Source organism: Schistosoma haematobium, chromosome ZW (genome assembly GCF_000699445.3).
Source record: "Schistosoma haematobium chromosome ZW, whole genome shotgun sequence".
NCBI classification, from domain to species: domain Eukaryota; kingdom Metazoa; phylum Platyhelminthes; class Trematoda; order Strigeidida; family Schistosomatidae; genus Schistosoma; species Schistosoma haematobium.
In genome coordinates this window covers 4907454-4927289 of record NC_067195.1, presented here as the reverse complement: position 1 = coordinate 4927289, position 19836 = coordinate 4907454, and the positions used below count along the sequence as shown (strand labels likewise).

General features: G+C 38.2%; 1 protein-coding gene across 2 annotated transcripts; it reads left to right on the top strand.

The window, feature by feature from the left end:
- On the top strand, positions 1-3778 carry CCAR1_1 (Cell division cycle and apoptosis regulator protein 1). Of its 2 annotated transcripts, XM_012936300.3 has the most exons (11): positions 1-138; positions 213-700; positions 741-1102; positions 1143-1500; positions 1536-1683; positions 1831-2185; positions 2370-2604; positions 2888-3090; positions 3124-3233; positions 3269-3561; positions 3598-3775. In XM_012936300.3, exons 1-11 carry the CDS (start codon positions 114-116, stop codon positions 3661-3663), a joined length of 2643 nt encoding a protein of 880 aa, XP_012791754.3. In that variant the 5' UTR covers positions 1-113; the 3' UTR covers positions 3664-3775. The 2 variants fall into 2 exon arrangements, with proteins under 2 accessions (XP_012791754.3, XP_051070211.1); XM_051210241.1 differs by having other exon boundaries at positions 2888-3233; positions 3598-3778.
- Positions 3779-19836: the final 16058 nt, after the last annotated feature.

The window sequence follows — 19836 nt, the reverse complement described above, 5'->3', positions numbered from 1 at the left end:
TGAACCTCTGCCCTCAATCCGAAAATTTCAAAACCTTAATTGGATATTGAAGCCCTGTATTGTTTGTGTTTTAACCTTCACACTACAAACGCGTCAGTTCCGTTGTGGCAAAAATGGCGAATCGTTGGGGCCGAAATGGTAATTGTTGTTCTGTGTTTTTATCTCATTTTACTGTATTTTTTTGCTCGTACTAACTTGTAAAATGTTTTCAGCACCTTATGGTGGAGCAGGCGGTGGCGGTAGTGGTTACATGGGTTCTGGGGTTGTTGGTGTAGGCTTCTATATGGGCGGACCTACCCCAAATGATCGCAGACCTTATAACGCTGCCCCGGTTGCTAAACCTTTTTACGGTGGATACCGAGAAGATAACTACAACAGACGATCAGACCGACGAGATGATTTCCGTGGTGGTAAGCGTGGTCAGCCGAAAGGGCGGAGTCCGGAGAAACGTTACCATGATACACCACCTAGCCAGCGTAAAGACCACAGAGCTTTCGGGAAGCGCCAGTCGTCATTTACACGTTACGAAGTGAAGATTCCCAAAGGGTTGTTCAACGTGTCTTCATCGTCCTTACCTGACCTCCGACATCGATATCCTCATCTCAACATATCAGGAGACTTTTACGAGTGCACATCATTATGGGTAGAATCTTTTCCCATGCACGAACCATTTCAACTAGGAAGTGGCACAGATTACCATGTAAGTTTCACCTATTATTATGTTGTGACGTGCTTGTCAGGTTTTCCACCGGGACGTAGATCCCCCCACACCCCTAGACTCAGCTCTTCTGAACCCACCTGATGCAGATTATTCCTATTCAGCCCGAGTTATGCTGATGGCTTGCCCACAACTTGGTGAGTTATATAAAAATACTTGTCGTATGGCGGACGATGCCAATGGAGCTGGTAAAGTCCTGCCTGACAAGAGTATACATTTCCTGGTCGGCGGTCGTGCAAAAAGTGAAACTATGGCCCTTGGTGGACCTTGGTCACCAAGCTTAGACGGACCTGATCCCCAAGGAGACCCAAGGACTCTCATCAAGACAGCTATCCGGACGTTCAAAGGCTTGACTGGACTAGACTTGTCTTCTTGCACTGAATGGTTACTCGAATTAAATAACCCATTTATGCTTACTTTGCAGGGTCAGATTCATGGAGCTCAAGTATTATCGTATGCCTGACACAAAAGCTCCAGCTTTTACAGAGGCTGAGGAAGAAAGAGAGATAACATCAGAACGCCCTGAAGTCGTGGTGTTCTTTATACCTAATGCCGCTCATTTGATTCCTTCGGAAGAACAGTGGGCTAAGACCAAGGAGTACTACAACTCCATACTGCAAAAACAATTAACTGTAGAGAAGGTAGAAGAGGATAGTATGATGGAGCAACAAGATGGTGACACAAGCGTTGCAGATGTTAGTGTAGAGGAACCCGAAGAGTCAAGCGCGCGCTCAGACATGGAGCCGACTCACTACTCTAAACTAGATGTAAATACTCTCAAGGTAAGAGATTATTAGTTCCGTCTTAATCCCCCTAGGTTAGTGACCTGCGAAACGAATTGGCAGCTAGGAAGTTAGATACCAAAGGCCTTAAGGTTAATTTAGTGGCCCGTTTACAAAGTGCTCTGGATGAGGAAAAAAAAGCAGACGCCCCAGAAGACATTAAGATTGATGAAGAGATTAAAGGTAAGTGAGGATCTGTTTTTTTGCTTTGGTTCTCAATAATTAAGAGTTCATAGGACCACAAGAACGGCTGTGGATATTTTTATTCTGATAATTAACCAAACAATTGGTTATGAAACTCATATCGCCCTTCTTTCTGCTTGTATTCAGCCGAACAGACTCCGAATAAGATCTCTTCGCCGTCTGCGACGCAGTCAAAGGATGATTCAAAGGACCTATCTGAAAAAGATCGCCGGCGTTTGGAACGCCTCTACCGTCTTGGTGATAAGCCAGCCATCGTTATCCATCCGAACAAGTCAGCTAAGGGGGGTCGTTTCGATTGTCATCGTGTTTCTTTGTTCTCTCTACTCGACTATCATACGGAAGACCAAAAAGAGCACAATTTTGAAGTATCCCTGTTCGCTGAACAGTTCCATGAAATGCTCCAACGAGATGCAGCCTTCACAATATTCAAGGCTATTCACGATGCACCTGAGAAGGAAATTAAACCTGAACAAGATGGAAAGTACGACGATATTCTGCGTAACGTAGATGTATTTAGGTCACAATTATTAATTAGTTGATCTGCCCTTCCAGATTGTCGTTGTCCAATAGCTGGCGCGTCATGATTGGATAGGCATAGATATTTTATATACTTCATGTTTCTCTTCGATTTCTTTCCAGAACTAATCCGTAGTTTTATTTTTCAGACTCGAAAACGGTCTCGATTCAGACGAACCCGATTCTAAGCGACGCAGAAATGACAGTCAGAATGGTCATTGCGATGAACAGGACGAGATTAAAGTTCGTCGCCTCAGGCGTACTGTGAACCCAGCTCTGTTGTTTGCGTTTACTTACTTTGACATGAGCCGAGCTGGGTATATTCGAGAGCATGATTTGTGTGAAATACTTCATCTTCTCGGTCTTCGATACTCCCGCACCCAGGTTAGTTAGCAGTTCCCCATTACAGAACAATATTTCTAAGTTGTTAGTTTAAATCTATACTAGTGCGTTAATAACGGTCTGACTTGTAACCAGTTATGCAACCTCATGTGGATTTCAGCGATGTCAATCTTATGACCATCATGAGAATGTCCAAGCAGTTGACACCACTGCATATTTTCAAGTAAAAGTTACCGAGATAATACGTTAGTGTTTAAGTTCAGGATTATGTGTTAAGTATATCGTTGCCAGAACTACTTAATAGCTTCGTTTTCTTGATTTACAGATGCGTAAACTTGTGGCGAGGGTGGCTACTCGACGTGACCACGTGTCGTACCATAACTTGACAGATAGCGATATTGTCGAGGGTGATGAAAGAGACGTCGTTTCCATGAACTTGAGTGTCAAAGAAGATATCGAAGTAACAAGAATGCTTGCACTCGGTAACCGAGCTCTTTTCGACATGACAGTCCCACAAACTCCTGCAAGGTAAATTCTGTATGCCTTATGACCTCGTTTAAGGATTGTTCTTGGTGGTGGAAATACAGAACAAATGTTGAAGCGAGTGGAGTTAGCCGAGGCAATCAAACAAAAGCTTGAATTCCAATTCTTCCAGATAAAGGATGAGCTAGGTAGGCTAGCGATGTTTGTATTATTTGTCTACTAGAAAAAACACGGGTCAAGGTAAACTCGTTTAAAGATACTGAGGACGAGTTGAGAGCAGAAAATCGTGATTTAGCATCACGCCTCAAATCCGAACAAAAGCAACTTCATGAATATAAAAGTCAAGCAAACACCTACAACCACTTATTGCGCTCAGCAAGAGATCAAATGGATAAAGCCCTTTTCGACATTAACAAACAGTTTGACAAAGAGAAAGCAAAGCGCGAGGCTGAAAAGGCTGCCGCTGATGCGGAGAAAGCCAAAGCTGAAGAGGAAGCCAATAAACTCAAGGAAAAGGTAACTTATGTTTGTTTTCTTGATGAGTTTTTTTAGGATGACAAGGTTGAGGATTGTGAAAAGTCCGAAGAAAAGGAGTGGGAAGTTGTTGACGCTGTCTGATTTATGACCTTGCATTTACTGTGAAGCGTTTTGTTACTTACCTCTCATATGTACGTCATTTTAACTAACCTTAACTTTGCCATACACTCCAAATATACTGCGTACGCTCCCCAAATACTTTTTGTTATTCTGAAAGCGCGTGTGAGTATGTGGCTTCTGTTTTATCATTCTGTAGCAATTCGACGCAATAATCTAGCGTTTTGAATTGAGTATTACCGAATAAAATACCGAGCAGAGTTGTAGTTGTTTTACTCGAGACAAGTTATACATAGCGAAGTGTGTAAGACTATCCCGGGAAAAACGACACTTATCTGCTCCCAGCTCAAACGGTTAGAACGGTGGGAGGAACACTAGATAACAGTTCAGTCGACCTTCAGCCACTACAACTAGCTACTATTCCAAGACAACCTGAATGGAACATTGGAGTTGGTCCCCTGGTTTCAGTTGAAGTCCAGAAAGCTATAGGTAATCCAGAAGAGGAAGAGCAGATGTATTTAAGGATGGTGGTCCAGGTTCAGCGATTAGGTTGACTAATTTAGCTAAAATATATGGACTTGTTTGCAATATAATCCGACTGGTCGCAATCAATAAATGCCCAATATATAAGAATGGGTCAAAATCATCCTGTGAAAACCAAAGAAGGAGCTTCGCTAACATCTGGAACACTAGACGCGATAATTGTCAGGCGCCCAACAAAGACTCGTGAACTTCGTGCGCGAGGAATCAGGCTGGCTTCTGACCTGGTCGTGGCTGCATCGACCACATGTTCATCATCCGTCGGGCTCTAAGACAGGCGTGCTTGTCGGCGCCCGACAATGGTGCCCATCCTCGACATAAAGCAGCACTTGACTCTGTAGACCGCAAGATCCTGTGGCAGTGTCTGTCATTGGAAGGCGTACCACAGAAGTACATAAACCTTGTGAAGGCTCTTTACTCGAACACCACTAGTCGAGTCAGAGCTTATGGCGAACTGTCATCTGATTTTGCAACATTAATTGGTGTCTGTCAAGGCTGTCCAATTCCTTTATTTTTGTTTAACTTCATCATAGACCTACTGATGTAAATAACGCTCTCGTCGACTGGATTCTCGGGTATTGATGTCCTTCAAGGAGGTCCACTTATCGACTTAGAATACACAGATGACATAGTCCTGTTTAGTGATGCCACTGATAAAATGCAGTCTTTTGGTTGCACTGAGCAGCAATGCTAGGATGTTTGGGATGCGTTTCTCCACCTCTAAATGCAAGTTGTTCATTCAGGATTGGCCTGCGTCAACACCTGAACTAAGGATAGGAAGGGAAGTAGTCGGATGCGTTGACAACTTAACTTATCTTGAAAGTCTGATCAGTTAGTGGTTTGGTGTGGCGAAGTGTGTAGGTTAAAGTTATTTGTGTCGGTATGCAAAGGATTGTTGAGTTGCATTACATGGGATCAGAGAAAGTCACTTGCATTGTGTTCCTCCCATGTGAGCGGTTGGCGCAGTTGCATCTCCCAGTAAGATGGCAATAGTACACGCCACGCATTTATGGGATCCGGTTACTTGCTGATATCAGTTGAAATAATTTTTAGCAATAATAGGCCATGAGACATCGTTAGCTTATGTTATGCGTGATATTTATTGTGCACTGTCGGTTCCTGATGTGAAATCCTGGGCTCATCCCGTCACTGGTACTTCAAAACGGCATAAACAAAGTCATTACGTTGTCAATGTGTTTAGACGATCAATTGTGGGATTAAAATATAATACAACTAACTTGAAGGTTTGCGTGCTCAGTTTCAACTGGCTGCTAATGTGGCGCCTAGGAAATATATTTTTTCTAAAAATTCTGGTTTTCTAGGTAGGTGAGTACTTTTTCTTTAGTCATCAGGAGTAAATATGTCAGGGAATCGTAGGGAAAGGCTCGCTTGATTAGTCAGCTACCCCCTGGGTCCCGCTCACTGGCCGTATCTCCCTCAGTAGGGCAACTCCTTAACTGCCAGTGCGGACATGATATGGGAATTCCATGTGTGCTGCTCAGATTAGGACTGGTTATCGGGACATATTGGGATTAGCAAAAGGAGGGACCCATGAATCCCTATATGAGTGAACCACGTTATTAAGCAGCTAGTGGTGAGGTGAGTTAATGCCCACTTGTACAGCTTCTGGGATGCAGTCGCGTTGAAATTTGTGGGTAGCAGACGATAAAGCTCATAGGTTATTATTCAGCTATCATCTCTGTAACGACTGGGGTTCAAGAAAGTGACCATATACTCCATAAGGTAGGTAGCTTCAATCTCGCTTAAATGTCTTGTGTGTTCATGTTACTTTTTATTAGTTTATCTATTACCTGTTAGTCAGTTTGGATATGTCCCACCCACATTCACGTTTGATGTTAATGTCATGTGTGGATCAGTTGCCACGGTACATCAGCATAGCGAGATTAATTTCTCGAAGTATATCACAGTAGTAAAATCAATAACAGTATCAGTAATATTAGATATCATTAAGAGCAAACAATATGATTCAAGAAGGAACAGTAAATTTATGGGATATAAAGTACACAATAATTTTCAAACTCAGTATCCAATTGTAGTTTGTTTAAAGCAGTTTATGATCACAATTCATTTGTTCTTCATAATACAATCACCTGTAATTTAAATAAAAATGATGTATGAGCTAGATAACCAACTTCTCATAATAATGGTTAAAGACTAGTTTATCTTAATGCTTAATTTTTACAGTAACTTGGAAATCCAATTTCACATTGAGGAACTCAGTGAAGATTGCTGATAATTCCGTTAGCTTATGGAGACCATATTATAAGAAAAGCAATCTAATCATGTTTTTTTTTTAGAATTTCTACATTTTACTCAAATTAGCAGTCTTTAAAAAAAGTGTAAATGACTGACTAAACATTAAGAAAGTCACAGTTTGGTTTACGGGCTACTAATTCATTATCCATAAACCTTCAGTAACGGAGTGAGAACTTGTTAGGATATTTCCTTGTTTCCTCATAAAAAAGAAGACGTTTTTATCTATTTCTTCAATTTCTATTCACAACACTGACTCATTATTTAGATTTCCAATATTTTAAGTATGTGATGCTATATGAAACACATTCTCATCTGAGCTCTTTACAAAACCATTAGCAGAAGATAAAATCCAAATGGATATGACTATCTATGAACAGAACAAGTGTATTGTATAAAATAATCAATGGGTTATTTTATGAAGATCAGAAATGATCTTTATGCAGGTGGTAAATGATTCAGCCTCAGAATCAAGACTGATTTTGCACTTGGATTATCAAATTATCTACCCTTGAAAATCTACTAACACTGGAATGTTTGTATACACCATTATTTACATTCAAGATTCAGTCAGTCAGTCAGCTACAACGTAGGACCAGGCACATATATGCATCGGTCCAAGTTGCCATACCACATTAGCACAACAAGATGAACACCGGATTCATAAAGGTAGTTAATTCAGTGGTGGTAATATATAAAAGGAAATTGAATATAAGGATATAGTACAGGAAGAAATAATTAGTTCGTAGAAAGAAAGATATGAAATGATTTTAATCTCATAGTATAAGGGAAGACAGAGAGTGTATACACCGACATCATTGTGATCGATTCTGAGCCATGTCACACACAGTCTCCAACCAGTGGTTACGATAGTCACATGGACCCCAACCAAGTAGTCTGCACCTACCAACATGACTCAGACTAGAAGTTAGTGACTTTAGGGACTGATACCGCGTTTCGGTTTGTCCGCCCCTAACCTTCTTCCAACCATCCCCAACACCAGTTAGCATTGCACGTCGTGGTAATCGGTGTTCAGGCATACTCAATACGTGGCCCAACCATCTCAGTCGATGAAGATTCACAACCTCATCAACTGATTTACCATTATTCCATAATACCCTGCGTCTAACCTCACTATTACTTACCCAGTGGTCCTACCCGATGCGGGCAATATTTCTAAGACATCTGTGGTCAAATACTAGTAGCTTACGGGTGTCTTCTACTCTTAATGGCCACGTTTCACAGTCGTACATTAGAAGAGAACGAACTGCTGCACAGTATACTCATCCCTTAATAGATAAACGGATATCTCGCCTTCGCCATAGTTGAAGTAAGTTTGCAAAAGCCAAACGAGCTTTTCGAATCCGTGCTAAGATTTCATCAGACACCAACCCATTATGGTTGATCATACTTCCAAAATAAGTGAAGTTGTCAACGAGTTCGACTACTTCCCTTCCTATCCTTAGTTCGAGTGTTGACTTAGGCTAGTCCTGAATCAACAACTTACATTTAAAGGGGGAGAAACGCATCCTAAACATTCTAGCATTGTTACTCAGTGTTATCAAAAGACTGTGCATTTTATCACCATCTTCACCAAACAGGACTATATCATCTGTGTATTGTAAGTCGGTAAGTGGACCTTATGATAACTTTTCATTCACATAAATATATATACATTGATTACTTTTTAAAATGAATATCAAATTTCTCAAAATCACATTTGTTTTTGTTTTTTTACTTTTAATATTGAAGTGTTTTATTCTTTGAACAAGAAGTTTATCCTTATTCTTTATAGCTTAAAAACTGTTTCCGATTGATTGAACTCGGTTAAATTGGATCTTTTTTTTTTCTTTTTTATCCGTAAATTTATTGTTCAATAAGTATAATACTCAGAAAACAATGTATCTATGGGAGTTCAAGTGGATTCATAGATTCGTGTTAACTATTGTTGAAATCAATATTATTGTAATTTCAATAGTTGATATCATGAGTCAATTGAAGCTAGATCACCATGGAAAACCTGGAAACACTAAACGGCCGTTTCTTCCTTTTGTGGGAGTCCTCAGCAGTGCTCATTCACGACCTCGCCCCCTGCGAGATTCGAACCCAGGACCCATTTTATCTCGCGCGCGAGCACTTAACCACTAGACCACTGAGCTGGCCGGCATCCAACGGTGTTAATGTCTCACTTCAATTAATCCACGAAATTTAGCGACACATCCACCATTGTCATCAGTGAGTTACTACCTCACAACTGACCTGGTTGAACTCCACTGGTCACTGCTTCTCACTAGAACTCCAGGATATATCTCTTGAAACCAGTCACTAGTGAGCATATGTTGATTAGTATCAGAAGTTAGACATTAACACCGTTGGATGCCGGCTCAGTGGTCTAGTTGGTTAAGCGCCTGGCGCGAGACTGGTAGGTTCTGAGTTCGAATCATGCAGGGCGGGGTCATGGATGCGCACTGCTGAGGAGTCCCATAACAGGACGAAACGGCTGTCCGGCGCTTCCAGGTTTTCCATGGTGGTCTAGCTTCAATTGACTCATGATCTCAACTGTTGAAATTACTACAATCTCCACAAAACCCCTTCTGATATTAAATTTAGTTATCTAATCTATTAAAATAATGGTAGTAACAGTGTGAATTGTTGTAGTTTAGTTTTAAACTTTATATCAGTCAGTCTTAACATGAATAATGTGATGTCGAGTACCGTTAAAAGTATGTGAGTTGTTGTCACTTACTAGTTGTTCATATCATGGAAGAATATTTCTTCTTGAGGGACCTTAAAGGGAAATTAGGTTAGTAAATGATCTTTGTGATCTGGGTTTGTTAATTCAGATCCCAAGTAATAAATACTTGAAGCTGGTCATATACGGTTTTTCTGTGAGTTCATGACTTGTTAACTCTATATTTTAAAGGTCTTACTACTAGCTATGGAAACCTCTCAGACTAGGTGAAGTGTGTTATTTTTAGAGGCCACCATCTCTATCCGCTTCTATTGTAAATAGGCAACATCATTGCAGATGATGATTTTCTGGGGTGGGGGTAGGCGAAGACTCCTTACTATCCTTACACAAGTACAGTCAAATAATACAAGTTCGACTTCTAACCTTAAAATGCTACTTTGAGTCCTATCGTCTTCCAACCTACCTTTCTGATACAGCAGGATCCAAACAGAACAAAGGTTCTTACCTATCAAGTTCGATTATTTCATCATAAAAAGCAAACCCAATCGTAAAATTAAATTATTACCTACAGTTAGAGGAAGTTAAAATGACACCGTGTAAAATACCAAGTTGAACACTTACACAGTTGAATTAAGAATTTACAAGAGGTAAGGATATGAATGCATCACTTAACAGACACATGGAGGTTCTTTTACAAATTAATATCACCTAATAAGCTTTTATGTTTAACCTTAGAAACAACATATTTAAGTTTAATCAACTTGATATATTGTTATTTTCTGTAGTAATTTAATAGTTGAATTCATGAATTAATTAAAGCTAGACCCACCCGCAGGATCGTGGACGCGCACTGCTAAGGAGTCCCATACAAAGACGAAACGGCCATCCATTGCTTCCAGCTATTCCAAGGTGGTCTAGCTTTTATTGATTCATGAATTCAACTATTAAATTGACAATTATTTTAATCATACTGATTTGCGATGTAAACGATTCTTAATTTTATCAAGGGTTGGAGGAAAATAACTAAATACCAAATATATTAATGGTGAAACTATAATTTATGGACGACATTTTGATAACGCTAAAATGACTTTGCAATGTCCACCTACTTAAGTTAAATGAAGGTTATAGATTAGTGTGTGGAATTAGGATTAGGATTTACAGTTGAACGTTAAAGTTCGGAATTAGATTTGATATTTTCATCATACAACCTGTAAGCAACTGACGAGAATCTTTGTTCTTGCTCTTTTCAAAATGATAAAGGGAACTATGTGTATGAAATTTCAAATGAGTGAATAAATTTCGAACCAAAATTCAAACCCTGCTATCTTTAATATGATTGATTCGTCCATAGATTATAGTCTCATCATGTTAACTTAAGTCACTCAATTTCAAAACGATGATATTATGGACTACTAATTTAGTTAGAAATCCCCTTCGAATGAGATGTATTTCTTTAATAATTAGTGTTGATAAATGTAATTTCTTATGTTTTCATGTAAGTGTTCACTTTACTTGTCTAATATCCATCAATTGCAGGAAAAATCGTTCAAAATAAGAAAACACAACTAAATGAATACATTCTTCATATGTGATAAATAGTGACTAATCTAGAATCACTTAAGGTCAAACCGAGATAAATTAAGAAAGAAGGCATAAATCACGCGAGAATAAAAAGACAAGCTAAGAGTGGTAACGTCTCTGACTATGAAGCTGGATGACTCAGGATCAAGTCCATCAGGGAGCACCAGTTCTCTCAAGATTACAGGTTCACCTTGCCAAGTAGCACGTCACCCAGGTCCAGGGTTATCTGTTGACTACTTTCAACCACAAATTACGAATTTTTGTACATTCTATGTGTTATCGAATTACTTTTGGAATCATTACTTATCTACCTTAGAGTCAAATTTATCTATTTAACTTCTGATATGACGTACACCCCTGTCGTCCACCACTTACTATATTTAATAGGACTTGATTTTAGTACTTTGGCTCTATCAACTAGACATTTTATTGATCGTGAATCTCAAGATTAGAGTCGAACAAATATCAAGCAATTAAAAATATTCAATCAATGAAATTCACTTTGGAGTATTACCTGATACTCCAACACAGTATTTGTCAGCTAAATGAATGAATAAATCCAAAGAAGTGCTGAATACAACACATTCATTTAATATTGAAGATATGGTGGTTAGTTAATCTCAGTCTAATATTTCACACCCCATATTACAACAACTGTGATAGAATTTTGAGTCGAGTCTATTGCTTTTACATCACTAAGCTAAAATACAATAAGTTTACATTCCGATTATATAAACTATAAATTGTATAATCATCGTAAGCCTCTTATGCAAGAATATAAGTCTTATTTTGAAGCTCACTATCAGACTATTTCAGGTTCTTATAGAATATAAATATTGATAATACTCCGATATCATTACAAGTATCATGTATGATGTGTGAGGACGAAGATTGAAGAAATGGTAACTCCCAGAACTATCTTACGATTATTATTGTTATTATTATATTCTTATTGTATAATATAACCAAATATAACCAAATTACTGGATTGCCCCCGAATGCCCTGGTACCGCTGAGAGTGAGGAGAGTTCGCTCTCCCTCTCCAAATGCTCTCACATGGCCACGTACATACAAAAACTGCCAGGGAAGTCCTACTCACTGCCCTCTCGTGATGGGGGTGTTGCTTACGAAATTGAGAGGAAGAAAACCGAATATCTGACGATTTAATCGGGATGGTGGACACGGAGAGTTTACCTAGAGGAGTTGGAAATCCCTGATTCCAAACCAATAGTGCACATGGGCTTCACGGTTTTGGTGGAACAAATGGCGTATGAATCAATCGTTTGTCACCGGCTACCATGAGGCTGCATATCCTTACGATGCTCCACTGCCTTGTGGATCAAACCTTCATGTCAAAGGCTCCGGATGTGGCCCCCTAAGAAAACCACCTGTTTCGGTTTGAGCACCCGGACAGTATCACAGCCCTCACACATATCGAATGAGATTTGTGTGTCTCATATGTAGTTGGTGCCTCACTGTACCAATATCTATGTGTTAAAATAAATAAAATAAATAAATAAATCACTGGATTTCTATGCCTACATATTCCATTTACCATAAGCTTTCATTTAATCCACTAACTATTATTATACTATTTATTATTCATGTGCTATTCCCAATCAATTATTTACAGCTTGTGTTAATCACAGCCACTTTTGGCTTACTTATGTACAATTGTGATTTTTCGTTTTAAAGTCCTATATGACCCAGAATGTTTGTGTACAAGCCCATGTGTGTTTGAAATATATTAATAATAATAGAAGCTGTCCGGTGACTTTTATTTATGACTCAAGATAAAAGATAGTAAAAAGCTGGAGTACATCAGACCAATAGAAACTTAGCTTGCGTCGGGTCAATGTTAACGTTCCAGGTCAAATGTATAACGGGTCAATACTAGCACACCAAGCTACAGAAGAAATAGTAGACATGGAACAGAAAACTCTATAATTAGAATTTTGAATGGTGACTTTAACAGGTGGCACAGATCAGTGACCTTAAGCCTATAGCACCGTATACCAATAATGTAATTTGTGATTTCCGAATTTTTCTGAATTAGTTATACATTTAAATAACAATGAAATTTCACTAGTTGAAATCATGAGTTAATTGAAGCTAGACTACCATGGAAAACCTGGAAACACTGGACGGTCGTTTCGTCCTAGTATGGGACCCCTCAGCAGTTCACAATATTCCTCTGATTAATATCGGTTGATGAATAACAATTAATATAGTAAATTTAATTAAGTCAGACTTGTATACCATTGGATACCGACGCAGTGGTCTAGAGTTCAAGCGTTCGCTAGTGAGACTGAAGGTTTTGGGCTCAATTACGACCTGAGGCGTTGTGGATACACACTACCAAAAAGTCTTAAACAGTTGTGATATACTTTCAAGGTTTCTATGGTTGTTTAACTTGGATTACTTCGTGGTTCCAATAAAATTCGGTACTCTTTAGAACCTCTTTCTGACAACGATTAACAAATTCGTGTATCAATTGAAGCTAGACCACCATGGGAAACCTGGAAGCACTGGAAAGTCGTTCCGTCCTAGTACGGGACTCCTCAGCAGTGCACATCCATGATCCAACCCCCCGAGAGATTCGAACCCAGGACCTATCAATCTCGTGTGCGAGCGCTTAACCATTAAACCACTGAGCCTGCATTCATGGTGGTCTAGCTTCAATTGAGTCATGGTTTCAACTAGTGAAATTTCTAAAATCTCTACAAAAACCCCTTCTGATAAATTCATTCATGCTAATTTTCATCACTGAATGAAACTTCCCTTGAATTTTCTTATTGAATATTTTTCATTTCAACCTAAGCATACAATGTGGATTCAATAGGATATTATTCATACATTAAATGCTTACTAGTTACTGTTCTTAGTCATTTTGACCTTTAACCTTTCTATTGTTCATCTATGTTTTTTTCAATCATTATTTATACAGTATTCAATAATTTTGTTGTAAACTGATTGTACAGAATTCAGTGATTTGTGTGACTGTATTCTACCAATAAAAAAGATAATTTAGAATAAGACAAAAAAAGTTTCTCTTATTTAATAGTTGAATTCATGAGTCAATTGAAGCTAGACCATTATGAAAAACCTGGAAGCATTAGACGGCCGTTTCGTACTAGTATGGGACTCCTCAAGAGTGCTCATCCATGATCCTGCCCCGCGAGATTCGAACTCAGGACCTATCAACCTTGTGCACGAGCCGGATAATTTTGATTTAAAGTCATATGACTTGTGCACGAGCACCTAACCACTAAACCACTGAGCCAGCGTCCAACGTTGTTAGTGTCTAACTCTTATTATAATAGTCACATTAATCCTTATGAGTTGGCACCTGATGAAATCTTTCATGAATATTAAAAACTCATATGAATGTCACTAACTTAATCAATCTGTAATACAGACAAAATGTTGGTCTTTCTATAAAATGGTGATTATTCTGAGTGGCAGTTTGCTCCTTACTAATTTTGAAAGCTTTCAAGAATGTGTGCATATGGTAAGCATTCGAGTAACACTGGCATATAATGCATCTAATCAATATTTAATCCCAAGAAAAGGTTTAAGGTACAAGAGGAGGATATTAAGTTCATTCATGAAGCCTTGAATATCTATCGACTGAGGTGGTTGAGACTCGTATTACACATGAATAACCACCGTTTGGTGCAATAAAGTGGAAGAAGATTATGTGTGGTGAGACCAAAACATGTTGCCAGTCCATAAAGCCATTGGCTGTTAAACTGAAGGGTATCTCAAGGTTTGGACTTCCTGACTAGGCTAATAAAATAATCCTAATCTCTAGTGTGACTGAACTAAGAATTGGTAAATGATACATATGTATTCGTCCTTTATCTTCCACTAAATTTCATGTTTTTAACACACATTTTATCCTTTAATTTCATTTATTTCTTTTGAACCATACTTCCTGTTTAGTTTTTACTATTATTCGTATCATTATTTATCCTTCACTGATTTATAGATAATCTTAGTTAATTTGTATGAAACTCCTATGATTTAAATTGATATCCAATGACTTTCGGTAAAGACTTTCACTAATCAAATTAACATCATCATCATCCAAGGCATCATTATCATAATCATCACACCTTAATGAGTTGAAGTAAATACCATTTCCTCAAATTCAACAAGAGGGAGAAGAAGAAGAAGTGAAATTGTACACAACTACGTAAAATACCATATTACTTTCATAAAGAAAAAGCTTTCAAAACTGTCATCATTATTAGATTACAAACTACACAACTTAGTTGAATGATGCAAAATTACACAAATTTTTAATTTGATTATAAAGATTAGATAACATGTGATATTACATGCGTAATGAGCACATGACAATGTTCATCATATACCATGTGCTCACTAGTGACTAGTTTCGTGAGAAAAATTTCGGAGTTCTGATGAGAAGCCGTGACCAGTGGAATTAATCCGTGTCGGGTAGAAACAGGTGTCTACCTCAGTACAATGGAAGATGGTCGCGCAATTTCGTGGATTGGTTGAGGTTAGACATCAACACCATTGAATACCGACTCAGTGGTCCAGTAGGTTAAGCGTTCGCACGCGAAATTGAAGGCCCTGGGTTGGAATCCCGCGAGCGGGATGGTGGATGCGCACTGCCGAGGTATCCCACAATGGGACGAAACGGCTGTGCAGTGCTTCCAGGTTTTCAATGGTGGTCTACATCAATCGGTTCATGATCTCAATGAAAAAAAATATAATACATAATAAAATTATATTCAATTTGTCATAAAATAAGGTTAATTGTAACTGAATTAGATGTAAACAATTTAACAACATTATCATATGTCATTTTAAATTTATCGAATAAAAAAGGAATATTTAGTGTTGTACACTTTTTTTATTCTTTGAAATCTTTTTCATTGGTCTAGTAGTTTTTAACGATTATAGTAATTGTTCTGCGTTAGATCTTTCATCTTACTCACTTATTTACGCCTGTTATTCCCGATGGAGCATAGGCCGCCGACTAGTATTCTCTAACTCACTCTGTTCTGGGTCTTCTTTTCTAGTTCTACACAATTTTTGTTCATGCTTCTCATGTTTGTCTCCATTTCTCGGTGTAATGTGTTCTTTGATCTTCCGCCTCTCCTTTGGCCTTCAGGATTCAAGGTGAGGGCTTGTCTTGTGACGCAGCTGGGTGCTTTCCTCAATGTGTGTCCTATCCACTTCCAGCGCTTCTTCCTAATTTCTTCCTCCGCTGGGATCCGGTTTGTTCTCTCCCACAGTAGGTTGTTTCTGATAGTCTCTGACCAACGGATCTGAAGTATTTTGCGTAGGTAACTGTTACTAAACACCAATGAATATGATACATTCAGTTCACTAAGCAATAAATCATTATCTTAACTGCATTGAATGTACAATGCAAAGACACGAACATCAAATAGCTACCTAGCTTTCAAAATGGTTGGATTTCATAAGTCATAGTTTTCCGCAAGAAATTTGAGAAATCAATATAGGAATTAACCATTAATGTGAATAGAATTATCGGTGAAAAACTTAGAATTTAAATACTCAATACAATGCGTATTCTAGGAAGTTGATGGTTACTTTTCTGCCAGTATTTGTAAAGATTAGTGCATATTAGTTGTTGACTTTAAGAAATGAATTTGATCCAGCTGATGAATACTAAAGAGGATGAAACGGACATTCTATATTCCGCCGATAGACACAATTCAACCTTTCTGAAATCATTACAGTTATATATAAATCAGTTCATGAATTAAGATTATCCTTAATAGTTTAATTTAAAACAAGTTTTATTAATAATTATGATGGTTTAGCCCATTGTTGTACACAACTTATCTCAATCGACTGATCAATGGGTGGTGATCAATGCCATGTGTTTCAAGTTATTCTTAGTGTAGATTGAATGCTATCGACCAATTTACACTGTGGCCACTTGTCTAGGTGACTCGACATTGCGTATTGTAGTGAATGAGAATACAAATGAGGATAATTGAAAGTATTTAAATACAGAATTACAGAGCATTAAAAATATCTTAATGGAAAAATAGGGTTCCAATATTAACTTTCAACTATCGATAATCATAATTTAAGGAGTAATTATTGTGATTAAGCCTATGTATTAAAAAAAATTAAAAGTACCGAATGAATTCAATGGTGGTTATTCAATAAGTGTTCAATGTTCAAGAGTATTTGCACTGACAAAATTGTTTCATAAAAAAGTTAAGAATGATCTAGTTAAATGCACTATCATGCTTTTGAATATCGCCCCCAAATGCCCTGGGACGGCCGAGAGTGGGGAGAGTCCGCTCTCCCTCTCCAAATGCTCTCACATGGCCACGCGTATATAGCCTCTGCCAGGAAAGCCTTACTCACTGCCTTCTCGTGGCGGGGGTGTTGTTTACGAAAATGAGAGGACGAAAAGCTAATATCTGGCACTTTAACCGGGTTGGTGGACATGGAGAGTCCACCTAGGGGAGTTGGAAAACCCTGATTCCAAACCAATGATGCACATGTGCTCCAGTATCCTGACGGAACAAACGGCGTATGAACCAATCGTTGGTTACCGTCTACCATGGGACTGCATCTCCTTACGAAGGCTGGGATACTGTCCGGGAGCTCAAACCGAAACAGGTGGTTTTCTTAGGGGGCTACACCCAGAACCTTTGACCTAAAGATCTGATCCATTAGGCAGTGGAGTATCGTAAGGATATGCAGTCTCATGGTAGCCGGTGACAAACGATTGGTTTATACGCCACTTGTTCCGCCAGGATACTGGAGCCCATGTGCATCATTGGTTTGGAATCACGGATTCCCAACTCCTCTTGGTAGACTCTCCGTGTCTACTAGCCCGGTTAAAGCGCCGGAAGTTAGATTTTTGTCCTCCCAATTTCGTAGACGACACCCCCTCCGAGAGAAGGCAGTGAGTAGGACTTTGATGGCAGTGGTTGTATGCATGTGATCAAGTAATAGCATTTAGAGAGGGAGAGCTGACTCTCACCACTCTCGGCCGTGCTAGGGCATTTGGGGGCTCAGTTACTCAGTTACAAAGTATTATTAGAAACAGATTCTGATACATGTTGACAATGGAACAAAACATCATTACAACTCGAAAACCAAATTAAACAATATTTTAAACGTAGATATTATTACAACCCACTTGTAAACAAAGAAGAAACATAATTATTTAGTTTAGCAGATGGAAGTGAGAAAAAAACTGTTCACTTACAATTTGTTTTTGGTTTTTTTGAATTTTTATTTGTTTATTTTTCTTTTATAAAGCAGTACCGTTCACTTTAAACGCCATCACATTATTCACTTAGCTAATGAGTCCAGATTACCACTAGCTTGTGCGATGGGGGGGAGGAGTTTTAATCCACTTTTTATTGGTTGTTTGAATCTTTACATTGATATTTAGGACTGTAATTGATCAGTCTTAGACTAAACGTGCATCCTGAACTCCACTGCTAGCCACCAAATATCTCTGCTTATGATGGTTGTGATTTAATGATAATATCAAGGCAATCCTCATAGGATACATATATGCCAATAACAGACTGATCAACTTCAGTCCTAAACACCAATGAGAAGATACAAGTAAAACAACACCAAGTGAATTTAAACTTCACCCCACTGCACATGCAACTGGCTGTCAGGACTCAGTGGCTAACTGGATGACGCGATGGGGTTTGAAGCGAACGGTACTGAGTTCGAGTCCTAGAGGTTAGTCACTGTTTAAACACATCAGTGATAACATCTTTAACAATGGTACTGAGTGATTTGGAAGTAAATATCTCAGGCAGTGTCAATCTACTCAAGACTGCATACGCCCCTCATTAAATAGTTCCAATTACTACAATACTTAACTCGAGGATTTCCTGAAAAATTTCCTATAATCGTCAAATATAAGAAAACAAAGATGATCTTCTATGGTAAATACTACTGAAATAAGTGAGTAGTAAAAAAATTAATTTGTAATTTATCATCGACTCTGGTTAGCGTTTTTTTAGCGAGTTAGAAAAAAAAGGCCAAAGGGAAAGAGGAAGACCAGAGAACACATTACGCCGGGAAATGGAGATAGACATGAGAAAAATGAAAAAGAATTGGCTGGGACTAGAAAAGAAGGCCCAGGACAGAGTGAGTTGGAGAATGCTAGTCGGAGGCCTATGTTCCATTAGGAGTAACAAGCGTAAGTAAGTAAGTAAGTAAGTAAGTAAGTAAGTAAGTAAGTAAGTAAGTAAGTAAGTAAGTAAGTAAGTAAGTAAGTAAGTAAGTAAGTAAGTAAGTAAGTAAGTAAGTAAGTAAGTAAGTAAGTAAGTAAGTAAGTAAGTAAGTAAGCAAGCAAGTAAGTAAGTAAGTAAGTAAGTAGGTAGGTAAGTAAGTAAGTAAGTAAGTAAGTAAGTAAGTAAGTAAGTATCACCGACTCATATAAAAGTGGTATGTAGGCAAACTCTTTAGAATTGTCTGATAGAGTTCTACCAACATTATGGAGGACTAGACTAGCGTTTCACTGAACAATAAAAAGCAATTAATCAGTTGTGAACCAATTCTCATATATTCCACAATGAAAGTAACTAGAAAGAGAGGGAGCAATGGACGATAAACGAGAGGCGTGTTTGCAGATAAGTAGGTAGATTAACACATAGAAGAAGATAAGAAGATTATTTGAACTAATATTTCGTTGAAAAATGATCCTTTCTACTTCGTTTTAAGTGAAATTGTAGATTATTATCAGAAAGGGGTTTTTGTGGATATTATAGTAATTTAATATTTGAGTTCATGAGTCAGCTGAAGCTAGACCACCATGGATTATTGTGAGTATTAGATTATCATGCCACCAAAACCTATATATTCCCTCATTATATATATACATATAATGGAATGATAACAATAGTAATCCTTTAATAATCATTGTAAATTATTGGTAATTAAGGTTAAGTGTTTCCAGTTATTAAATTTACTTGAGCAAAACAATTGGTCTTCATTCGTGCATAACTTCGATATAAGTTGATTAGCTTATACTTCAAGTTCTTGCTAACAAGTTCCAACAAGCACAGAACCTATGTCTAAGGTTTCCTCCTGGCTATTTCTAACCACCT